The following is a 24,349-nucleotide window of genomic DNA, read 5'->3' as shown; positions in this document are numbered from 1 at the left end:
GTAACGTAACTTTACTTTTTCAGAAACTATGCTCTGTCACACACCTGGCGACGAACGTTATCTCGTCGTATACGTTGACGTTACGTATGCATTGCTTTTTATTCTATAAGGCGTGCTCGTTGCGAGAAGGTGAAAAATTCTTTTCCACGTCGAGACTAACCGACTGACCTGGTTCCATCGTAAATTCGACTTGTCTATCGGGAAAGTTTCCGCAACAGTGTCTTGCCGCTCGATCATTGTCCGCTGTCAGAGGCACAAAGCAGGCGCGTACGTAGAACCGCGCGTCATCTTTCGACCGCAGGTTGTTAAAACTTCCGGTCGGGCCACGTTGATTAGGACTTTCTCCGGCTTCATTTACGCCAAGAATCGAGGGCAAGGCGAGCGTCGGTTGCGCGTCAGTTGTCGACAATGTCGAATCCAAACTCTGTCTCAGTTTTACCGAGCAAACGGAGACAATCTAGCAAGAGGCGTTCTACAAACTTGGTAGGTTCTCGGGGATGCAACAAACTGTTATCATCGATTATACGAAGCTAGCGTTTCGTACCTTTTGCTCGGTCTCAATTTCCAAAGTTTTCAATGTCGTTCGTTCGGTTCTGGACGTGTGTTTCGTTACGAGATACCGGAGGAAATTGCGAGGGATCGGTCGAGAACGTGACACCGGTAAGGAACGAGATAAAAGAAGAAGATCGAAAAATGGAAGAGCACGAGGCGGGTAGCGGCTGCAAGAACTAAAAGAAGGAAGAATAGGAAGAAGGAAAGCGAGGAATGGCGCGGCGAATGGGCAAGAACGGAGGGTTGGATAGAAGGAAGGAAGGAAGGAAGGAAGGAAGGAAGGAAGGAAGGAAGGAAGGAAGGAAGGAAGAAGAGAAGAGAGATAATTACGAGAAGACGGGCAGCTCCCGCGCATTCGATCGTCTAACCAATTCTCAGAATAAGCGGGCAATTCTCGATGTATGCGCATATTCAAGATAGTATGTTACATACGCGAGCTACTGACCGTACGTTTCGTTCGTTCCACCCTCGGGCCCTCCGCCTCTCGTACCGCGCGGCCTTTTCTCCTCGTCGTGCTCTGGTCAGTCCTTTCCAGCGTTCTACCCACCGGCAACCCTCTCGTTTCTGCCTGACGATGTGTACGCCAGTTCCCCAGAGGTATTTACATATATGGACCGCGGCGTGGCGCGCGCGTATCTTTTATCTTCCGTAGCAGTAATGGCGCGTCCACCTCCTTCGTAGCCGGTCAGGTAAACGCCGTAAAGATAGGCATACTGGGTGAGATTGGCGTAACCTCGCAGCCTGTTGACGTTTCACCGGATCACTTTCCCGATACTATTTACGAACGAAAGCTTCCCGCACGGTAGTTGGGTTCGAGGGGTAGAAACGACGCGTTTCCTTTTTCACGGGTATTAGTTCGATCGTTCGATCGTTACGCCGACTTCTGTAATCGTCGAATAAATTCGAGTGGATCGAGGACACGCGTCCGTTTGGTCCGCGTTGATTTTAATTCGATTAAGCTTAATTTACGTATGTAAATGACGGAGTTTGTTTCGCAGAGGGACGAGAACGAAGAAACAGGGGATCTCCGAATAGAACGAACGTAGCGTCGAAGACACTGACGAAACGAATAGCGAATTAACCGATCTGCCTCCGGTTAATGGATTAAAGTTATACCGATCGTTCAAACGATCGTCTTAATCGTTGTATTCGAAACGGAAAAGGAAATTCGAAACTCCGATAGATTGGCCGTCGTATCGTAGAGGGAATGTAAAAAGTAGGGGATTACCGGATCCGAGATAATGACAAAACAGAGTAGGAAGCTTGGCACGGTTAATTCGAACGCGAGGCATGTTCGAATTGAAGCGGTACATAAATCTCCGATCATCGTAAATTTCGAGGGGCCGAAGAGAGCGAAGAGAATGGAGAATCGGCGGCGAACCCTTCTCGTCTCTTATCCTACCATTGTCTGGACGGTGTGCGTGAGTGTATCGTTTTCTCTCACCTCCATTGGCGCTGCTAATGAGGCACGGTGTCGTCTTTACGGATCACCCCGTAGGCACCCTTAAACATCCGGCCTGCTGAATCCTACGAGGGATTGTCCGCGCTGCCGGAGAGCAAAACGGCGGAGACCTGGCTCGGGCTGGCCTCGCGAGAGAAAAGAAAGAGGAGGAAAGATTTCTGCATGCCCCCCTGAGGAACAATGCGACGACGCTGTTGCACCGCATTCGTCGCATTGAAATGTATTAGTGAGGTGTCTCTCCGGTGCGCGCATTGTGTCGCAAGAACGCGCCTGTGTACGAACGTACGTACGTTAAGCATGGGTTTTCTTCGTTCCTATGTGGTGGCAATGGTGGTCGGTAGCGATGGTACGCGGTGTGGTATGGTTTGGTATGGTGGCACGCGGTAAGCACGGCCCCCGTATGCAGACAGTTTAGCGGTGACCGCCCCGCGAGTCCAGTTGTCGCGTGAAATATTGCGATTCATAAAATAAAACAGGCCTGCGGTCGAGGACGCGTAGATATAGCCGCAGGCCGCTAACCCAGACCTAACCCGCCCCTCTGTCTCTCTTTTTCTCTCCATCCCTTTACAAGCTCTTTTCGAAACGCCGCATCCCCCCGAGCCTCCATCCACCGTTTTTTCTTCTCCATCCTTCTGTTGTTCGTTTGCTCGTTTGGTCGGCCGTCTTTTAACTTCTCCGCGCGTCTATCCGTTCGTAAAATACATGCACGCACGCATACAAAAAAAAAAAGAATAAATAAATTATATATATATATAGGTACGATAAACGAAGCAAAGAATCGTTCGACTTTCTTTTTATCCACCATGGACGACGCTTCGTTCGACGTTCTTTTTGGCTTTTATCGTCATTGGCGTTGACTTGGCGGGCCAAGGTGCGAATACATTGGCAAACCACAAGCATCGCAACTAGATCTAACGAGGGAAATTTTTCGGTATCGCGTCGCAGCACGCCACGGGTCGCTGTTCTCGATAAGTTTGGCGCGCGGTGTGCGGTGCTGTACGATGCGGTGCGGTGTAGTACGGTGCGGTACGGTGAACACGAATACTCCGTGAAAGCCGCTTCAGCGCGTTCTCGTAATGCGGTAACGAGGGAAGAAGGCGAATCCAGAAGCGAAATAAAAAATATGGTCCGCTCTCCGGAGCAGCGAGTTGTTTTATTTAATTAAAATTTTTTCCACCAGCCCGAGACTGGCGTAAAGGCTGGAAGAGTAACGAATGGCTGAGAACGCGGATATCCGCGTAGAAATTCGGCTCGTAATCTCTGGTAAGGTTATCCTCGATAACGAAGAACTCGCGATCTTCCCCTAACGAATGATCGTCTCCGGTGAACGAGAAGGCAGAAACGTCGACGTACGTTACGGTTAAGACGCTCCTCCGTTCCGGAGATTCCTCCTTTTCCACCGACGAAATTAGCGGAGGACATGTTTATTGTAAATGAATCCTACTCCGGGAGCGGCTCGTGGAAGACTGCTACATGTTCTAGGGGGTGGCGAATCGGAGAGACGAAGACGGAGGTAAAGAGAGAGGAAGATGCGGGGAGGGTAGTTTGGAGGGCGCGCGCGCTCGCTGCTCCGATTTATGCGCCCGTTACCGAGCCCTCTGGCGCAATTAAGCTCGCGTTATAATATTGTTGTTTATTCTGAGCCTCGGCTGCGAAGCGTTAACCACCCCTCCGCTCCGTGCCCACGTTGGCTCTACTGGCAACAACCAACCCTACGATCCCCTAATCTCCCTGACGCGGCAGCTAGAATCTCTCGCTCTATCCCATTTCCTTTTCCAGTTTCTACCATCCTCCCTCCCTCCCTCCCACCCTTCTACCCTTCCAACCTATCCCTACCCCCCCCTCTCTCTCTCTCTCTCTCTCTGCCAGCCTGATCTCTCCCTCGCGCCTCTCCTCGTCTCTCGCTCGTCGTTTCTTTTTTTATTCTCGCCGACTTACAGCATCAGCGCCAAATACGGGACTAACAAACCACTCCCTGGCGGTCGACAGAAGCGAAATTCCAGTTTTGTTTGTCCCTGCAGGGCAGCCTTTGATTGGGATTCGCGAGTTAATTTGAACTTATTTTGACGCGCGGTCACGTACGCGCTAATGAAGCTGGCTTTTCGGGGTCGAGCCTCTGACGTTCCGGTCGTTCGATCGTTTGTTCCGATTTGGCTTTCCATTCGCGCCAAATCCAAACGATGGCCCGCCGCCGATCGAGAGCCCGCTTTGACCGGCCTTTCCTCCGAAAGATTTATCGTCCGAAGGGTTGCGGACGATCGAAACTGCACGATCGATCGATTTATTTCGGGCTTTCGACTCGGCCCGTCAAATCACTTCCCCCACCTACCCACACACACACACACACACACACACGCGCACGATAGAATCGATCTGTGTTCCTCCGTGGATTTATCTGCTTGTTTACATAAATTTGAGAAATCTATAATTAAAGCCGTGATTCGTCTTACGAGCTTTTATCTCCGCTTGGAATCGACCAATTTATACCATTTAAATAACGCGTGAATCACTTCTTAAACCGGTTCCCGGACTCGATCCTGCTGACTCTGACGAAACGAGGACGGACAGAATTCGTTTCAAGCGAAATCGACGTTAAGTCGACGACAACTGCGATACGCCGGTGGTCCTGCGTGCGCACGCGTTCGCTCGGCAAAAAGCTGTTTTGCTGGAATCGCATCAAACGGAGGAGGAATTTAGACGTGGCAGAGCATCGAGGGTACGGCGGGGATGCCGAATTTCGTCTGGCGACTCCACGAAGATAAGATTTCCTCTTGGAGCGCGATACGCGCGGATCTGACTCGAACGCGATCGTTTCGAAGCGTATCTGTTCGATGCGTTATAATTAAATCGTCGACTTTCGCGCGAATCTATATTTTTCCGTATAAAAGAAAAGAGATAGAACGTAAATAGAAATTCCTTTCGTCTACCAAAGATCACGACGACTGTTCTACTTTGAATATTCTATGTACCTTGGCACGTTAGATTTTCCCCTTTAAACTCGCCACGGATGCAGAAACATCGGTAAAATCCGATCACGACGAAGATATCGAACGCCGATAGGAAATCTTCGAACGTCGCGTCCAACGAAAAGCATCGGAACGCGAATGCTCGCAGGAAATCTCGCCTTAACTGGCGTTCGTCTTATCGACGCTGTGGTGTTTGGACGCGAACAGTGCGTGCCGCGTATCTTCCGTGGGACGTACCGGTCGATCCATCGCGAACACGAAAAAGTCACACAGCTGGCACGAAAATCACGGATGGAATCTAACCTGAGCGAGGAAGAAGATCTCCCGATGACTTTACATCGAGAGGGTATACTTGGCCATGATCAAGATCGAGCTCCGAGAAAGACGGATAGAGATGAAAAGAGAGGACTCGATGTAAGCAGAGAAGTCGGAGAAAGAGCGAGACGAACGCAGGTGCAACCTGCAACGGTACGGGACAGACGTACGGACGTACGAACGGACGAAGGTGGGATTGAGTTATGACAGCGTTTGCTCCAGGGGGCCGGCTCTGGACCCGACGAAGCGGATATTCTTCTTATTCTTTATTTCTTCGTCTGCGGCCCCGCCGTAGAAACCGTCGGCCATGCATCACCTTCGGTTCACTTTGGTCCTGCCTCCTCTTCGGCATCGTTCCACGGCCACACCACCATCACGGCCCATCACGATCCCACCTTAGCCATCGTCCGCTGGAAACGTTGATTCCACCCACCGCGGCAGCCTCGACTCTCCAGCCAGCCGTAGGCTCTCCGAGTATTTACCTTTTAACCGTTCGTTTCTTCGTTCGGCCGCTTCGCTCGATATCGCCGCGAGTTTCCCTCTTCGCCAGGTTCACCAGGTGTCTCGTACGTACTTGAACGAAACCGAGGACCGCCTCGTTGTCTAACCGAAACGAGCCAGACGAACCTGGAAGAGGAAGAGCTAGAGAGAAAAGAGAGAGAGAGAGAGAGAGAGAGGAAGAAAAGGGAAACATTGTTAAATTACGGAAAGAAGCGACTCGCTAGTTTCGAGGATGGGGACAGTCTAGCCTCGTGGATATGTCGCGTCGGTGACAGAGTCGAAGAAAGAGCTCGGGCAAGTCGCGCGTAAATCATTCCCGGTAATAAAGATCCACTTGTCGTGGCTCGATATTTATGAATCGCCCTCGGTTCTGCTGTACGCCAGAAGAGAATCGGCTTTTAGCTCTCGTGGCTAGTCGGAATGAACGATCGTCCGATTTCGAGATAATCGAAGAGGTCAGGGGCGGAGGGGACTAGGCCGCGAAGGACTTGGCACGGCAGGAAAGACCGTCGGTGAGGAAGGCGAGGAAGGCGTGGAGGACGTGGAAGGCGAGGAAGGCGAGAAAGGCGAGGAAGGCGAAGAGAAAACGAGCCGAGAAAGCATCGGGGAAGGGGAATCGGGGAGGAGGAAGAGAAGGAGAGGCAGAAGAAGAAGTCGAGTCCGAGTCGACGTTCGTTGTAGAGGCCGCAGACCGACAGACCGAGCGAAGGACCGCGAGGCCATAAATACCTCAGCGCGTTCAGCCAATTAAAACAAATCATTTTAATGCGCAACCTTTTTAATTAATGCCCGTGCTCGCTCGCTCTCATCCGCTTCCCTCCTCTCGGATAGTACACGATCGCCGCGTTGGCTCCGCCATTCCCATCCCAGAACGATCGAGGCTATATTAACCTGTACGTCGCTATATCCTGTCTGACTTTAGCTTCGTGAACGAACGCGAATACTTGCCTCGTTCTGTGATCGACTCCACTCGATCCGACTGTTGCACCTTTCTCTGCCAACTAGCTCGTCCTCTTCCTTGAGCCGAAGAGTTTCGGTTTTTTGCCAATCTTGCCTTGAAAATTGCAACTCGCTGCTCCTTCTACTCTACGTATCGTCGAACAGCTATCGTCGCGTAAGCGATTTACGTCGATCGATCGATTCGCCAGAGACGAGAAGGATATCATGGCGGTTACGACGTCCGTGCGCGTTCTTTGGGTTCGCGAGTTCTCGAGGCAACGTATCGCCGCCGTTATTGACGAATATAAGGACGATCGTACCGCCGCGGATTAGACTTTTAAATGACCTCGAGCCGGACCGGCGCATATTTCACGAGATGACGGTGGACGTCGCGCTAAATCATCCGGAGTGACCGCATCCGCTTACCCAATCGGACCGAGACTCTTCTTAACGGCCTCTTGTCACGCCTGCGACATTCCACCGAAACACACGCCGAGAACGTGTCTCCTCTCTCTTTCCCTCGTATTTTAACCTCCTCCGTCCCTCTTTCGTCAATGTCGTTGCCGCGAGACGCGCTTTTGTCGACCACCATATTAATATTGTTCTATCGGAATTCCAATCCCCCGGAATGGGCCGGCAACACGAGATTTCCCAACGCTATAATTCACCGAGGCGACGCGTTCCTCGACGCCGTCTCGGCGTTCGCTTCGTCCCGACAAATTTTTACCTTTTGTTCGAATTACCCTTCCACTCCTCCGCGAATCCAAATCGAAACCGCGATAAATACATTGATCGACGATTTCGCGGCGGGAGTTTGCACTTTCTTCGCCAGTCCTACGCGTGACGATCGTCTAGACGTCTATAATACGTTTCGAGTATTGCTCAACGACCGAGGTTACTCTCCTCCGCTGTTTCTCCTCGCTATGTTTAGCAACCGTGAGAAAACACAGATGCATATAATGCGCTATATCGATATCTTTTTTACCTAGAAGCAACCACTTATTATTATGTACATAAATGTTTCCTAAATTTATTAATGGCAGTGTTGTGTTACATCCTTTCACGAAGGAAGACGACTAACGATGCAACGTGTATCAACACATTTTTGAGAAAACCCACTGCCGGTCGTTTATCGCGTTTATCAGCATCTAGCAAATTTTCTAAGACACACGGTGCGAATGAGAGATCGCGATCGCTAACTGGAAAATAAAAGCGATAAAAGTACTTAATTTCTACTAAAAACGGATAGCTAGAGGCGTGCGACTGAAACAATCGTCCAAACTAAAGGCCATCTGTGCGCAGCGGATAGTCGTACGCGTTAAGTTTATCGATTCAGCGTAAAATGTGCTATCTTATTAACATCGCGATTTTTCGTAAAGTTATCGGAACGATAACTTTCGATATGGCAACAAAGTACAATGGAAAGTAAATAGCACTCTTGGCAGGAATAATACGATAGTCGTAAAATTGGCGAAGCTTGAAAATGCGCAGGTTTCGATCACCGAAACAGAAACTTGAAAAGACAAACAGAAAACTTAAAAAGAGACGAGGCGTTCGAGCAGAACTCGGAAACTAGTTGTTTTGCAGCGGCAAATTAATTTTTACAAATGCGGCGATTACTATACGGTAGAAAGTTTATACTCGAAATAAATTATGCTTTTATTAACTTTCAATTCCTGATTATAAAAGTTTCTAGTTAAAGGAAAACTCGGTTAACAAGTTAACCCATTAAGGACCAGGCAATAATTTGTCGTAATGTTGTAAACGCTTGAACGTCTTCGAACGTCATAAAATTCCAGAATCTCGGCGACAGAAAAAACGACGACAAAAGTATCAAGCGAATCCTTACGTTCCTTAATTTCCTTTCATAGCCGCTTCCATTTCCTTCCACGCGAGAAAAAGAAAAACAAAGAAAGAAAGAAAAACAGAATCTGTTGACATAAATTCGATGGAAAAGAATTTGCAAATAAAAAGTTGTCTCGCATAACGCGTACGAGTAGTTTCGTATAAATCGATCGTTGTTATATCCTTTCTATAGTACGTAGAAGGATACGTCGCGTGTGTTCGTTCTCGAAGGATCGGTCAATTTGTTTGGACGATTCGCTGCCGTAGCGGTAGGCTTTCGGCCGATCTGCTCGAATACGACTTGTCCTTGACCGGCAGTACGAGCCTGGTAAAAAAGTCGCGCGAAGAGGACGAACAGGGGTCGCGAAGGAAACAAGAGGCGAAGAAGAAGCGCAGCTTGGCGAGTGGGTGCAGAGGTTGGTGCAACGGGTGACACGGGAACGTACTTGCAAAGACTATTCGAGTGCAGGTGTAAGAGAAGGTACGTCCTAAGCTCGTGCGAGGGCGTGTATATCCTGACATTGTAAAAGTTGCCGTTACACTTGCGTAGCCAATTGGGTAGGCCGGGACTCCCTCTAGGACGGCCCAGATCTCGTAGCCTCTCTTCTGCTTCTGCCGTTCTTCGTCTCTGTCCCTTTCTTTCTTTCGTCCGCTTCGAATCTCTGTCCTCCTCCGCGTCCCTTTTTCTTCGATTTTCTTCTTCGATCCGCCTGTCCTTCGTCCACGTTCGGATCCTGGCACTGCGTTCGTTCTGTTGCGCGCTCGCGGAGAGCCCGCTGCCGGTATCGTCGAGCTGCCATCTCGAAAAATCCGTGTCCTTCGTTCTGTTACCGCGGTAGGTTTCCCTGCGCCGGTGACCACGTTCGTTCGCAAAGATCTCGATACAGCACCGAGAGATACGTACGCGAAGATCGTGGCTACCACGTTCGGAAATTTGCTGCCGATTTCGATAACATCGACGAGCTTTCGCTTAGTTTTATACGTCCCGAGGAATGCCGGTATTACCCGTGCCTTCTCTGTCGTTTTCCTGCCGTTCATTCGTCCCCTCTTCTCTTCGCCAAGTCGCTACCTGGTTCGCGGTTTTCGCATTTACACGGATGGCACGGACCCGTGCAACATTTCCAGTCGACCATTCGCCAAGAGTAACTGTCGCATCGGAAAAGAAACGAGGAAGGAGGCAATGTCGGTAGCGAAACTAGAGTAGGAACGCGAACTCGTCGAGTTGCTCGACTATCTGGTTGTATAAGTTCAGTAACCGTATAGATCGTCACCTCTTGACAGAAACTATTTAAAGTGCAGCTCTTGTGTGCGCTCGCCGGCAGGTTGATATAGGATGCAACAGCTGCGATCGGATCGTATGGCGTGCGAACAGCCGATGGTCACACGCGTACCATGCATTCGTTGGGCCATTGTGCTGTCTTATTACGCGTTGAATTTAACGAAAACGTGTCCCTTTAAGTCGCGAAATCATTATTCCGCGCGCCGTCGTGTCGGCCAATCGTTCCACTCTCGGTATTCGAAAAATTATACGAATTCTACGGCGAAATATTTTTAGAACACGCTAAACACCCATATACGAATGGTTTCGCTTCCAACAACCATTTCTCTTTTCTTTCAGGCACTCGCTGCGACAGCATATGCTGCGCCACGCTGGGAAAAAGTACAAGTGCGGACTTCCGGGCTGTCCAACGGTGCTCCGAACAGCCTCCGAATTGAGATCGCACAGAACCTTGGTACACGACAGCACGCCGTCTAATAGACGATACAAGTGCTCCGATTGTTCTTACGCGGCCAAAACGAAAACTCAGCTACGCCGGTACGTACAATTTCTCGTAATCGCTATCGTATCTCATCGATAAGAAATTCCAAACGGCCAATTCACGCTTTTGCTTCCTTACAGAAAATTCTCATCTTAGAAAGCTGTTTCGCAGCTTCGTGCTTCTAGCGTTAATTCCGAATTAACGAGCTTGGTGCAATAGGTGGAATAGGTGCAATGAGAAAAACGATCCGAATTTTCTTATCGACCAAGCACATGTATTTTGTACACCGACAATGTACGCTTCTCGTACGTTCGTGTTACTTTATTCGGTGGAATAAAGGCAATCGCGGAATAAATGAGACAAGCAACGAAACGCAGAAATTCGTTCGTTAATATTCGATGTCGGATTCAGCATTAATTATAATCAAGATTCCCGCTGGGAATGATGCAAACCTCCGTCTTGTTCATCGTGCTCGTGGATCGCGTATGTACGACGCGTGATCGATGTCTTTGCGGAAGTAGAAAATTAATTGCTATGGGCGTAGTAGTACTTTGGGCCCGAAGACGCGCCACTTGGTACGCGCGCGTGATCCCTCGGTCGCCACACGATCCAGCAATCTCGAATATATTATCGTCCAATATTATCGATACAATTTATTTTATCTATACTGCAGGTCCGTACACGTTCCGTGACGCTCCTTTCCATGCAATTTTCCATTCGCGCTGATGCATCATATTTATTTTATAATTGAAACTACGAGGAAACTTACAACGCATCCTGCAACTATGTTTAGATCCGATGATAGAACTCTGCCGCGGTGCTTAAATTTTGTCTGCCCCGATCTGACCTTAAATTCAGCTGAAACTTTCTGTATTTCAATGTTTCGTTTGGGAAAATTTTTGGCGCAAAGTTCGGACGAGAGATCGGGCATAGATCTTTAACGATTCTTCCCTGTTTTTTTCAAATGAATAAACTTTCCGATAATAAAAGTTTGAAGCTTTAACAGAATCTTCGGTACAATGTTCGGACCACAGGACAGGCGTATCAACGACGATCGCTTCGTATCTTCTTCGAATCGAACAAATTCTCTGATAACTGAAAAGATTGGAGGGAAAGCGAGAGAAAGGGGCGCAGCAGAGCGAAACGCTAATTATTCGACGAACGTACGCCGGTATCCTACGTACGCGCGTTTTAATCGGATTAATCGATTGATTCTTAGTTGTCCGAGCAGACAGGTGGTTGGACACTAATACCGGAAAATATGCGATGCGTGTGCCTCGTAGATTACGCACGAACGCCAGCGATTCGATTTAAATTAAGTCTTATTAAGGACATTGTATCGGGGAAGACCTCTAATAAATTTCATCTCGTTTGATTCGTTGTTCATTTGAACCGTTTTGCGCTTTTTCTCTTTTGCCAAACGAATGGCCAGAGAGGAAAAAGGGGAGGAAACAGAGAGTACGAAGAGAGAAACGAAAGGGGCGAAAAGCGAAACAAGAGAGAGAGAGAGAGAGGGAAAGAGCGGCGAAAGCGGAAGTTGCGTGCAGCAGTCGGCCAAGTGCGGGCAACCCGTTATGATCGTCCGCATGGCGATGGTCGGCGCGATATTTCATCGCGAATTGAGTACTTACTACGTGAGTCGAACTCAACGCAGCCACAGAGTGTCACGGGTCTCTCTTTCTCTCCCACCTCCGCGTTCTCTACGCTCTGCCTCCCCCTAAACTCTCGTTTCTCTAGCTGCGTCCTGCTCTCCCTCTCTTTCGCTCTTTCCATACCCTGTTCTTCCCCTTTCCACGTTTTCCTTTCGTTCTCTTTTTTCGTCGCTGTCCTGTAGCGTCACCTTTCCCTCTTTCTCCCAGCGCGGATCTTTCTCCCTCTCTTTCGGCCTCGCTCTGTGCGGCGGAGTAAATCACAGAGGATTTTAATTAAACGTGTCACGCATTTCGAACCTGATATACACGTAACCATGGCCAATGGCTCCCTCGCAATATCGCGCACGCATATCGCATCGTTCATAATCACCGGCCCTGATACGACGATGAACTCGTCGATGGTACCGTGTTTTTTTCCAACTGCGTGTCCTTCCTTCTTGCTCTCTGCTCTGATGGAACGCGAGACACGAGAGAAAAAGTCGACTACCATAAACTACGTTTCTGCCGAATGCCAACCAGCTCCCATTGATCGTCTGGTGTTCGCGTTTAAGATCAAACCAATTCGCATGTACATTCAGATTGAAATTTACATGTAGATTCGATCGTAGCTGTAGACGTAAATTTTATTACGGTAAGTAGCGCAGTCGAGTTCGTCAAAGTAGATAAACTGGGATGTGTAACCAGCAGTGGATCGTGTAAACATGACTTGCGAATTCTTTGTTGCAGACACTGCACTCGGCACGAAGAAGCAGGGAACGTGGCAAAATCAGAACTTCGCGCATGTCCCTACAGTGGTTGCGCTTTTAAAACGAAGCTCGCTTCTCATTTGCAGCGGCACGTGCGTCTCCACACGGGCACAAAGCCATACAAGTGTCGTCATTGTCCGTACGCCAGCAACAACTTGGTAAGTCGAACCAGTTGCTAAGGATCTATACTGCGAGCATCGTGTCGAGTTAATCGAGGTAAATAAAGCCACGTGATTAAACTCAAAGTATCGTAGAGCAGAAAATTAGACGAAACGTACGACGATGTAGTTGTTAAAAAGTTCGTAATGAAAGTCCACGTATACGATATATTTTTTGCGAAATATATCGATTCGTAAGATGTAGCTCTGATTCTCGAAAAGGAAATTTGAAAAATCGTAGGACACGTAAAGCGTTGGAGATTTGCGAGTAGCGTGAGACACAGTGGAATCAGAATTAGTTGTTCCACAGCCATAGGCTAGCTTTTATAAAAGCAATAATTGGCCTAAAGTAGAAAGTCATGGGACATCGGTACGGTGTAATATCGATGGAAAGTAACAAGCAAATATTTATCGACTCATAAATCAGCTTTTCGGTAGCCAAACTGACCAAACTCCACTTTCGATTAATTTCTTAATTCCATACGATTTACTTCCATAAATTCGCTTGTCGCGATACGAAAAAAAAGCACACGAGCAATGGTAAACTAGAAAGTAGATCTCTGAAACAACGTTTGCCATATCATCGTCCTATTTTTCAATTTGTCGACTCGATCGATCCGACTTCCGATCGGTTCGAATAACGTTTGCAATATGAAATCTCGGATTTTACAGTTACTCGTTGCAGCTGCATCCTCGCTGCGACAACCCCTTCGAACGCGGGTCGAATCGAAACGGAAAGATCGGTCTCGTATTGCGAACTGTTACGGCTGTACACGGTAGGAAGGTTGACTCGCAGTTCAATTTTTGTAGCCGCGGTGACTCTGCGGCGTAAATTAAGCAAAGTACACCTTAACGTTTGGACCATGCCGCCGCCTCTGCCGCCACCGAGGCGCGATAAGATAACGAGTTAATTGTGCTCACTGGATGCCCACACACGCACGGCCCAGTCATACCGAGCGGCCGGTATGCTAATGCCCTTTGAAGCTTTAGTTAGGATGCGACTCGCATACGAGGGCTCCGTGTCTCTTTGATAGCGACATAAACTCATTCCAGTGGCTCTCAGCCTGGGATAACTTGAGCCAAGGTAATCTCGCGGCACGGAGAATTGCGAACGGTGTACGTCTTGCATCGATAATGATACAGCAGGTAGGCACTTCTGAATTGTACCGAGTCGTATGTAACTGTACGGAAGACGTGGCAGCTTCTGGGCTCGTTTTGCTCGTTTTCGTTCTTCCGGGGATACGATCGGTCGGCCGTTTCGCCGGTATCGTAATATTACGATTACGATCGGCAATCGAACGAACGATTAAATTCGTACTCGATCGGATTCGAGTTCGTACGTCAGGCACGGGATGAAAAATCGGGACGAGGATGTAAGAATCGATTTAGCTCGCGAACGATATCGAGTACGATGTTTATTTGCTGAGATTTCGAGCTGTTAACCACGGAAGAACGAGTTAACTCGTCACCAGGATACTCCATCTCCTTCGATACAACGATTCTTTTATCTATGGCTCTTTCGTTTTTTGATCGATCGTATCAATGAGGTGGCCGGAGTCTGGTCGCGTTTATCGACTTTTAATTAGAATTATAGAAAATCCTCGTCAAGGAATGACTGGTCCGTACGAGAGAAACGAAGCGGATTGATACTTTAACACTTTTCGATCGACAGTGACAAACGTTTTATCGAGAAATAAACAAATTGATCAAACGAGACGCTTCTCGATTCGATGGATTTCGTACGAAATTAATAATAATATTAATTTAAACTATTCGAAGAAAACACGAACGAAATTATTACATAGAAGAAGGAAAAAAGAAGTAATCACGAGAAGAACAGCAAGTGAATTTTTACTCGCTGTGTTCTTTTTTTGCTTAATTCGTGATATCATTAGGAAAAATTACGTTTCTCCTTGTCCGAGATACTGTAGCTTTGCCTAACAACGTGGTGGTAGCGTTAATGATAATCCTCGAAGGCATCGTTGGTTTAGGATTCGCTACGCGTTTCCACGCATCTCCTCTCATCTCCTCCCAACTGCCATCGTTTTTTATCTGCCTCTTCAATTTTCTTGCCGACTTGGCCCCCGCCCCACGGTAAGTAATGGCGAGTCGAAATAATAAAGATTTAATAATTCCCACCGATCGGGCGTTTGTGGTAGGCGATCGAATGGAAGCGATACGATCGATTTATTCGGTATCTTGGGTGGAAATTTACCTGAAGGGATGGTTTCGGACGGGCTCGGATACGCAACGGGATAAACGTTGGCCGGAATTTATTAGTTATCGAGTAAAAAGTGGAAACGCGCATCCATTGGATATCTCATCGATAAAATCTTGATCTGGGTTAAAGATCCCGGCAGTTTGCGCTTACAATTTTACAATCCTCCTCGGTCAGCGGCCGGCTAACAGAATATCGAACATTTCTTTTTTTCTTTCTTCCTTCCTGTATATTCGATAATTCCCATAGAAGTATTACATACGTATAAATGTATATGCGTTATGTATATGTCTACGTATATATGTATATATACATACGTTACGAGAAACATTTACGTTCGAGTTACGATACAGTAGTCTACAGGTAGAAGGAAATTAATATGACCCCGAACCGGCTGGAATCCCGAAAGAAATAAAGAAGAAGGAAGATAAAGCGCGGCGATTTGAAATCCTAGAACGAAGCCTCGTAAAACGGAGTATTCTACGGCCGGTAACATACAGACGAGCGTGTACGGTCTCGATGCAACAGAAAATTATATCCGAAGGAATCGGAATCGATCGGATTAATGAAAAGCGTATACTAGCGATTTGCGTGACGGCGCACACTTTCCGCGGGCTTGTAGAAAGCGTTTCGCGCGGAGGTGGACGACCGCCCATGACGGTGTGAACGGGTCTTTATCCGAGAGACCGTCACGGAGCGCTGCTCGTGCAGAAAGATTTACTTATGGGAAATTAAATTTGATGTTGCCGTTGCCATCAACGGCTCGTATAAGCCCGCCTGGTAGGAAGATGTTTACGACTACGGCCAGCTACTTAGCTCGAGAGGGTAAAGCGCCTTTAAATGCTCCATGGCACAGCCAATGAACGCGTCCGGTTTGCGGCAGACCGATTCTGGTCGCAGGTATTCACCGTCGACCGATACCGGCGAAAGCTCGTCCTGAACGTTCCTCGACACCGAATCCAGACTCTGACTCCGTCTCCAACGTCCTCGACTTCCCGAATGTCGCGCGTCTTCGCACTGTTCACCTATCCGACCACGCTCTTTAATCCCGCGCCGATCTTTCCCGCTACGGTGACATCGAGAAGCGATCCATCCATTTGCTTTGCCTCTACCTTCGCGTTCTGCGTGCATCTTCGGTTCGATTTGTTGCAATTTTCTCCCGCTAGTTTTCAGTTTCGCGCGTCCTTTAGATCCTCGTTGCATTATGCAGTGGCTACGAAAAGCATCTGCGCTTATCATAGATAGAACGCGGATTTTTATGCATTCGTGGGAAATTTAAGATGCATACGACGATAAGACACGCGATATAGGAGAACTACGATATGTGCCAAATAAGATACTAATTGTAGTTTTCGGTGGATAACACGGACAGACGTTCGTCCGTTAGTTGGGGGAGGTTTTAAACGATCGAATTTCGGTTGTTTGCTTTGTGAGTAGAAACAGGAAAGAAACATTATGCAAACGTAAGTCTATAAACGCTTCGTCAAAAGGTTGCGCAAGAAATGCGAAAACTAATCAATTCGAGTTAGGTGTTTGCGTCACACTCCGAATCTGATGCTTATTTTGCTTCTCATCGTCGAATACTTTGTATCGGTTCTTGTCTAAAATCAATTCTTCCACGATATACTATCTATCAATAGCGTAAGATGTGACAATCTCGCGGGCCAAACGATGCAACCTCCCCGACCAAACCATCTTTCATCGTAATATTCGTCGATTGACTTTAGGTTTCATATTTCTCTTATAAGTCTTTTACGAAGCATTTGCAGACATACGCTTGTACAATATTGCAATACCTTGTCACTTTGTTATCACGTTATCCTGAAATACCGTCTCTTCTTAAATTAAACGCGTCAGTGTCATTCAGAAGAAATCGTAATTTTCTGCATGAAAAATCTCGCTGCGCTATCACTGGCCGATTTGATAAACGATTATGACATATAGATATATAGATGAAGCTCGCGATCCTCCTTCAGTTACGATGCTAAAAGAGTATTGTCACCTAGAAACTACTTGTAATCGAATCGTATACCAAAGCGTTATATACCTCTGAATAATAACAAGGCTGATAGTAATGGTTTGTGTTGCAGGAAAACCTGAGGAAACACGTGTTGTCCACGAACTTGCATCCGGGCAAGACGATCTACGAATGCGACGTTTGCCAAGAAGACAACCCGAAGCCGTTCCAGACGAATTTCGCGAAGGAGCTCCGCGCGCATCTGTTGGAAGTGCACAGCGACGCTTTCCCAACTCCTAACCATGCGAACGATTACGCGGTCGGGATTTTTAAGGTTCGACGAGACTGCGACGAGTCAAATTAAAAGCGCCGCAACCGTCGTTCGAATATATATATCCCGCGGATCGTCAGCCGCGGCGAACATAGCTCAGTGGACGTTGGTGGTATCGGCGTTGCTTCTCGTTGTTCGTGATCGTGCGAACCGGTAGGCCTGTACCGTGCCAGGAAATAGTTAAAGTGATGTACGGTCACGTGGCACGGTACGTACTTTGGACGCGTACACGACCGAATCTTTATGTCCCTAGCGTCGAGATATTACGAGAATCGTTCGAGTCCACCTGCTGATTTCTCGGATTCCTCGACGCGCCCGTACGCAGCAGGTACGTAAGTTCGCGAGTTGTCGTCATTGTATTACGTTTCGCTTCGTCATACTCGTGTAACCAAGGTAGACGTATACCGTCTCATCGTCTATTAGAAATAAAGGCAAACGTGACGAACGAATTTACGAAGAACGGCTCGCGCGCGTTGATCCCTCGCGACTAATCGTACTGTTTCTCGTCTTTGCTTTACACGATATCGGGAACGCGGACAAGAGCGGATGAAAGTACCGAGGTGTACGAAGGAGAGAGAAAGAGGGAGAGGAAAGAAGAGAGAAGGGAATGGAACGAAACGAGACGAAACGGTCGTTGAAAAATTCATCGTGGCTGAAAGCCAGCGACGGACCACCTCGTGGATCGTCTTACAAGACGCGTTTCCGTCTTCGAGGGTCCTGATTGTGAGAAATGCATCGTGCTGTCGCGCGAGATAGGTGTCGTAAAGTATGCGGCCCTTGAGTTCTCCTGGGCAAAAAGGACGAGACCGAGCTGGAAAGACGGAGAGAGGAGAGAGAGCACGGGCGTCGTGAGCGCGAAGGATAATTTATTGACTAATTAACGAGGATGTCCTTCATTACGGGTCGAGCAGCAGTCGTGGTCGCTTGCTCTCGCTCGGAACCGGCATTATTTGGCGCCCGAATATTTACGACCGCGTCCTCCTTCTGCCCGTGGACCGGGCCCTCCGCCCCGATACCGATGCCGATGCCGATGCCGATGCCGATGCTGATGCCGATGCCGATGCTGCTCTGCTGCCTCTGTCCCCTGCTTGAGAAACACAAACCGTGAGGGAGAGGCCCGGGGTGGACAAGGAGAAGAGGAAAGAGCGCGCGGACCCATAACGACGTGTCCCGATCTTACGGCGATTCGGGGACTTGGAATTTCCTTGCCGATGGCGATCCTACGGCCTACTCCGACACACGAGCACGAAATTCGCGGGCGTTACTCTTCGGACAAAGGATCGCGCTTAAATCTTGCGAAACTCGCGCCGCTTCTCTCGCCGCGAGACCCGCGTCTAAATCGATTCAACAACCGAACCAGAGCTTATCGAAACCACCGTGTGATCGCGGCACGATTCGCCTTACAGCTATTGGTAAACCTACGGCTAACGCAGAGGCGATTTATACGCGTATTAACTTTATTTCTGTCCGGGTATAACCGACAGTGTACACGCGGCGTCCTTATAACGGCCTCCCCTACAAATTTCGGGACATACGTACATATATATTCTGCTTTAAACGAGTATGGCATTAGCCAGAGTGTCGTTTACTCAGTCACGTAACTTTCAGTTAATCTTTGGAAACTTAGTACACGCTGCGAGTTCGTTCTCGCGAATCTTCAAGCTGCGTCGCTCTCCTCGTCCGCCGTTCGCGGCAAATGGCTAACGTTCCGTTCGATGTTCGAAAAGCTAGCAGATATAAAGCGACCCGTAAGGAATCGAGTCTACGCGGGCAAAGAATCGTAAAAACTAGCGCGAAAAGGGAATGTACGAGGTCTGCGTGGCTGTCTTTCGAGCATCTTTATAGCGAGTTTATCACGGAGAACAAGGAAACCGATATACGTAGAAAGAAAAAGTAACGCGAAATTAGTGTGAACTGCAAAGTGCTAAGAAGTCGCGACAGGATGGTTAGGTACACCGCTTAATGAAGATATAACGAGCCTGGCGCCCCGTGGGGTTGGCACGACGACGTCGGCACCGAGACGCCCCCCACCTTCATTCCCCAACGCGTCCTCGTCGTTTCTGCAGCAGCAGCAGCCCCTTCTCGCAACGAGTCTGCGGGCCTCGGGTTACGCCAGAACACTCGTCCTCTTTACGATCTTAGCCGGGCAGCGTGGCTCGCGAAATTCCGCGGACTTTATTCCCCTAATTACACTCGGCAACTTATGTCACTGCCAGCCAGAGATTCCCCTCGCGATGTCGCTTCACCGCGTCATTTATTTAGACAGTTAATAACCTTCAACGGTTAGCTGCGTTAGCTGCGACTTTATGGATGCCGATAGTCATCGAACGATCGTGGTGATTAATCGTGATCGGCCGTGGCTGTGATTGGTCGGTCAGTTCGTCGAAAGCGGCTTCCCCGCGTTCTATAAGCGAGAAGATTTTGTCGGTGTAGAGCGGCCGTGTCACCAGCCGCCACGTCTTATCTTATCCCGAAAAAAGCGCTATAAATTACGCTGTTCGAGTTCAATTTCGTAGGCAGTTCGGTTAATCGCGAGGTGATTGATCGTACCAAGGTTTATCCAGATGAATCCACGCAATACTTTCTACCGTGACAGCAGAGCTCTCGCATACGGCACTCGACGGTCTCGCTTTGCCTCTCCCCTTCTCCTCTTCTCTCCTTCTGTTTCCTCGTCGTCTTCCTTTCTTCCCTCGCTCCCCCGCCCCCCTTTTTTTTGTTCGTTCCTAAAGAAAGAACCGAGAGAGAAGAGAGGACCCTTACCCGTTACGATATTCGATGTCCCAGAGTTCGCGACGATTCGCTGGCATTCTATCCCGCGAAACGACGAACGAAGCGAGTGTAGAGGATCGAGGCGGAATGGGCCGAGGGCGGACGATATATTTTCCCTGGATGGCTCGGACACGGCCTCGCGTGTCTACACGCGTGAGCTCGATGCCACGTCGCGAAGAGACAGCGGGTGTCGGCCCGTACACGCACAAGCGCCGAAACGCCATCTTAATTATCGGCTGCGATTATTTATGTCGCGTCACACCATCGCACCAAGACTCTCATAGCAGGTACCTACTCCTCGTGTTGTGCTTTGGCGAACCTCGATGACCGAACGCCCCCGATCGTCGAGCGTTTCGACACCCGCGCTCCTTTCGATGACCGTTCCTTCTTCCAGCGGACAACCGGTCGTCGATTCTTCTCTTTTAGCCGTGAAATTTCGAAACGATCGCCAGGACGGAGGATCGCGCCAATTAATACCACGAATCCCGTATCGCGTGGAAGGGCCGCGTGGCCTGCGAGAAGGACGTTGCCGGAGACAGAGAGATACCGCGTAGGGAAGACGACGGAGGATAGGAGGAGGCGAGTTGCCAGGACTGGAAAAGGGGACCCACGGGGATTGATGGCCACCACCTTTAATGCCGTTTGTATGTAGCGGCGCGCGTAAGCGCCTCGCCTTACAGTAATTAGCTCAACAAACGCGCCACCCTGTCCCATCAATTGCTACCCTACGCTTTCGGTTCTCTTTCCTTCCCATTCCCTTTCCCTGCTCGCCTCTCTCTTGCTCTCACTCGCACTCTCTCTCTCCCTCTCTCTCTCTCACACACACACTCTCTAGGACTCGCTTATACGCACGCAACTTCTGTAGCTCTTCGCCCTTACCCCTATACCGCAGAGTTTCTCTCTCTCTCTCTCTCTCTCTCTCTCTCTCCGTCGGTGCAGCAGTCTTGTTCTTCCGTGCTCTCCTTCTTTCTCTCTCTCAGTCTCTCGCTCGGGCTCGACACTCTCACGTATCTTGAATTAAACATTCGATGCCTCCTGTCTTGGCGGCGTGCGCGCAGCTCTTGCGTCGAGAATGCAAATGCAGAAACGTGGCTCGTTCGCGTGTGCGTAGATGCACGTACGAGCGAGCACACGGCCGGACGACCGTGGTGAAGAGTAGGAAGGGGTGTTATCCTCGAGCGACGAATTAAAGGATACGCCGAAACCCGATTGAAAAACCACGATGCGCGCATTCGTGCGTGTATAGCAAGTTCGCGGCTCCACGATCTTTACTCCCCACATCGACTCGCTTCACCGGCCGTCGTCGTATCTCCGCGATTTAAGACCACGTGCTCTCGCTTCGACGACCACGGCCGCATCAATACGCGCGAACTTTTCATCCTACGGATTGCTTTTGTATATTAAGAGCGAATCGACGAATCGCGCGGCGTAAATTACTTGGTAATCGTGAATTCGGGCACAAAAGCGACGAAGGTTTAAACCGGTTGCCTCGGTGGTTCGTGGAGTCACGCCACCGTTTAATAATCATTCTAGCGGTAACGCGAGCAACGCGATTATTGCACTCGCCTAGGACGCAGTGTCTCGTGCATGCCAGCGCGTACGTCCTGGCTACGCGAGTCTGCATCGACACCACCTACGCGATCCCTCCCCTTCCACAATGAGGGAGCCATATTGCGTGGTCTTGATATTTACGATTGAAACAAATCAAACGTTATCAAGCATTCCGGGACGGTGATAAAGAACACAGAGGGGACGCGGAGGCATTTGCTGCTCCCAAGGGGGATGTCATCGGAAAATCTTCCTCCCGGCGTTCCCAGTTAACGCGCCGTCATATTTGCTCTATATCGTATCGATCTTGCCCGTTCTCGGCGATTACATCTTTCACCGTATATAGCCACGTCGATACGAGTGAAACCATTGGCATCCTTTTAAATGAAAAACATACCGGCTAGCTTCGTCTGGGTTTATCCGATAGTAAGACTGCTAGATATCGTATCGATTCTAGGAAAGATCGGAAGTAACCGATAACCGATAACGATAGATGTACGAGTAATAAAGAGCCGAAAAGACGATTAGGTAAAGGAATACAGGTCTGAGTGATTATGTCTGATAAACGAGACTCGACCGTAGGGGTAAGTACGAGTATTGACTCAAAAGACAAGCAGTTTACCAGTCACGTCGATCGACTTCATAGATCGAAAAATGCGTGGAAACGATGAACTTGCAAACGTTGTTCTTTAAATCTACCTTCGAATTTACTGTTATTTATATCGCTGACCGTTTACGTTGCATAAGTGCCCGTATGAAAGTTGCTCGTGAATCGAACCTTGATAATCGCGTACCTATGTAACGAAACGAAGAAATTAATAAAAATTGTCGTCACTCTGACTTGCTAAAAACACGTACAAAAGAAACTATTCGAAGCAGTTACTGTCCTTGTCTCTGTCCCGTTAATCATCCTCGCAGTCCTTCGCTACGTACGTCCTATACCTAATTGTCGGACGAATGAGAACGCGAGTCGCTAGTGGAATCGAGCAGGAATCACCGAAACTGTGCGTGGCCTGCCGTTGGGCCCTTATAAATCCATCTTTCTTTTAAGGCCGAAGGTTCTCTGCGTGGCCAACGTGGTGAGCCTTCTTCGGAGTCGCCAGGGAAGGAAAAGAGGAGAAGGGTTTGGGGCGGTCAGGGAAAGGGGAACAGGGGGCTGGGGAGGGAAAGGGAAGGAAGGATGTGGCGTTCGGGTCCGTGGTGATTTAAGGGCGTCGCTTTACGTGTATCACACCGCGGCTCGTCCGTTACGAGAGACCACGAAGAAGACGAAGGTTCGGTGTTGTCTCTGGGACCGTTCATTCGTATCTATCTGAGAGCGTTCGTTTGTCTTGGTGAAGTAGCGCGAGACCATAGGTACATTCCGACAGATATAGCCTGGTTACACCACAGACCGCTGAAACACTGGGCCCAAACGATCCAGTTGAGTTGATTTGTGACTACCAGAGAATCGCGGTCGGATGCTTTATGAACCGATCAGCTTGCTTCGAGCGACCACCATATGGGCCCATAAACGTCACGGCTTTCGGGCAAGAGACGCAGCAACGGAAGAATGCGTTTCGTATTCGCGATCTCCTCGACTTTACGATCGATGCATCTTCGATCCATCTTGCGGAAAAAAAATATTAAAGCAACGGAAGAAACCTATTAAACTATAATTGGAAGTTTGATTTTAAAACCGTGAAAACCAACGGGATCATATTTGACGTAGAATATCGTATAAAGTTTACGACCACGAGGATAAGTGGAATATCTTTGGATTCGAATTAGGGCCAATTTAGCATCCTTGCCCGTGGTAAGTCTTCGCCACACGAAGTCGATAATCGTCGCCCGAGACAATTCCACGGTTCCTAGCGGGGAACGTTCCGCGACAGTCTCTGTGTTCGATAATATATGCGCCAAAGATTCAGCAGACGATTCGTAGTGCGATACCAGAAGCCGAAGGGGCTGACTGTTCGAGAGCGGTTAAGTTAGGTTAGTCCGGCTCGTCGGTAGAACGCGGATTTCTACGTAAACTCGCTCGGCAGATACGATCTGCGGGACCCTAGTGCGTCCGATCCTCGTGAACTTCGATGCTCGACCACCACCTTATACGTGTGCTCCACGTGTGTACAGTAACGTATCGGTTTAGGTCGCTCTCGAGACTTTGTACGCGACCCCGTATCCGTATCGCGATTCTAACGAATTCGATGTTACGCCAAGTGGAAAAATCCCGCGGATTATCGCGGTTAACGACGTGGCGTTGGAATTTTCCCCGTAAAGGAAGATTTTCGGCAGCCGAGGCACGCGTTGCAACGCGTCGAAGAAAGAGAGACAGCAGTCGGAGCAGGAGCGTGCGTCTTCTGCAGGCAGAACAGTCACGATCTGTACGGCCTCCGCCCGTTGTCCGGGATCCAGAAGCAACGAGGTAGTATCTTATTATCCTATACCGGCAACCACGGTGACAACCCTTATAAGGGCTGTCCGTGCTCCTTTTGCCGTACACGCGTGAGTTCGAGCCAGGTAGCAGCTACGCCGACGACAACGAGAGTAGTACGAACGTGAGTGCTCCGCTGGCTACAACCTCACGGAAAAATTGCTATCCCCATTAACATCGCCGGTTTACAATGAGACTCGGTAACGAGCTATTA

At 48.9% G+C, this 24,349-nt stretch overlaps 1 protein-coding gene across 2 annotated transcripts in view; it reads left to right on the top strand.

Moving 5' to 3' along the window:
- The window catches only part of LOC126922510 (zinc finger protein 845), a 36,150-nt gene extending 17,964 nt beyond the window's left edge, over positions 1–18,186 (top strand). For both annotated transcript variants that reach the window (XM_050735099.1, XM_050735100.1), the window contains exons 7-9: positions 10,199–10,396; positions 12,719–12,896; positions 17,205–18,186. In XM_050735099.1, coding sequence (XP_050591056.1) covers positions 10,199–10,396; positions 12,719–12,896; positions 17,205–17,435 — 607 coding nt within the window. In that variant the 3' untranslated portion in view covers positions 17,436–18,186. The remainder of the gene's footprint in view (positions 1–10,198; positions 10,397–12,718; positions 12,897–17,204) is intronic.
- The last annotated feature ends 6,163 nt before the right edge of the window (positions 18,187–24,349 follow it).

The sequence above is a fragment of the Bombus affinis genome, chromosome 12 (genome assembly GCF_024516045.1).
Source record: "Bombus affinis isolate iyBomAffi1 chromosome 12, iyBomAffi1.2, whole genome shotgun sequence".
NCBI classification, from domain to species: Eukaryota; Metazoa; Arthropoda; class Insecta; order Hymenoptera; family Apidae; genus Bombus; species Bombus affinis.
The sequence above is the reverse complement of the archived record's forward strand: the minus strand, read 5'-3'. Positions and strand labels throughout refer to the sequence as shown.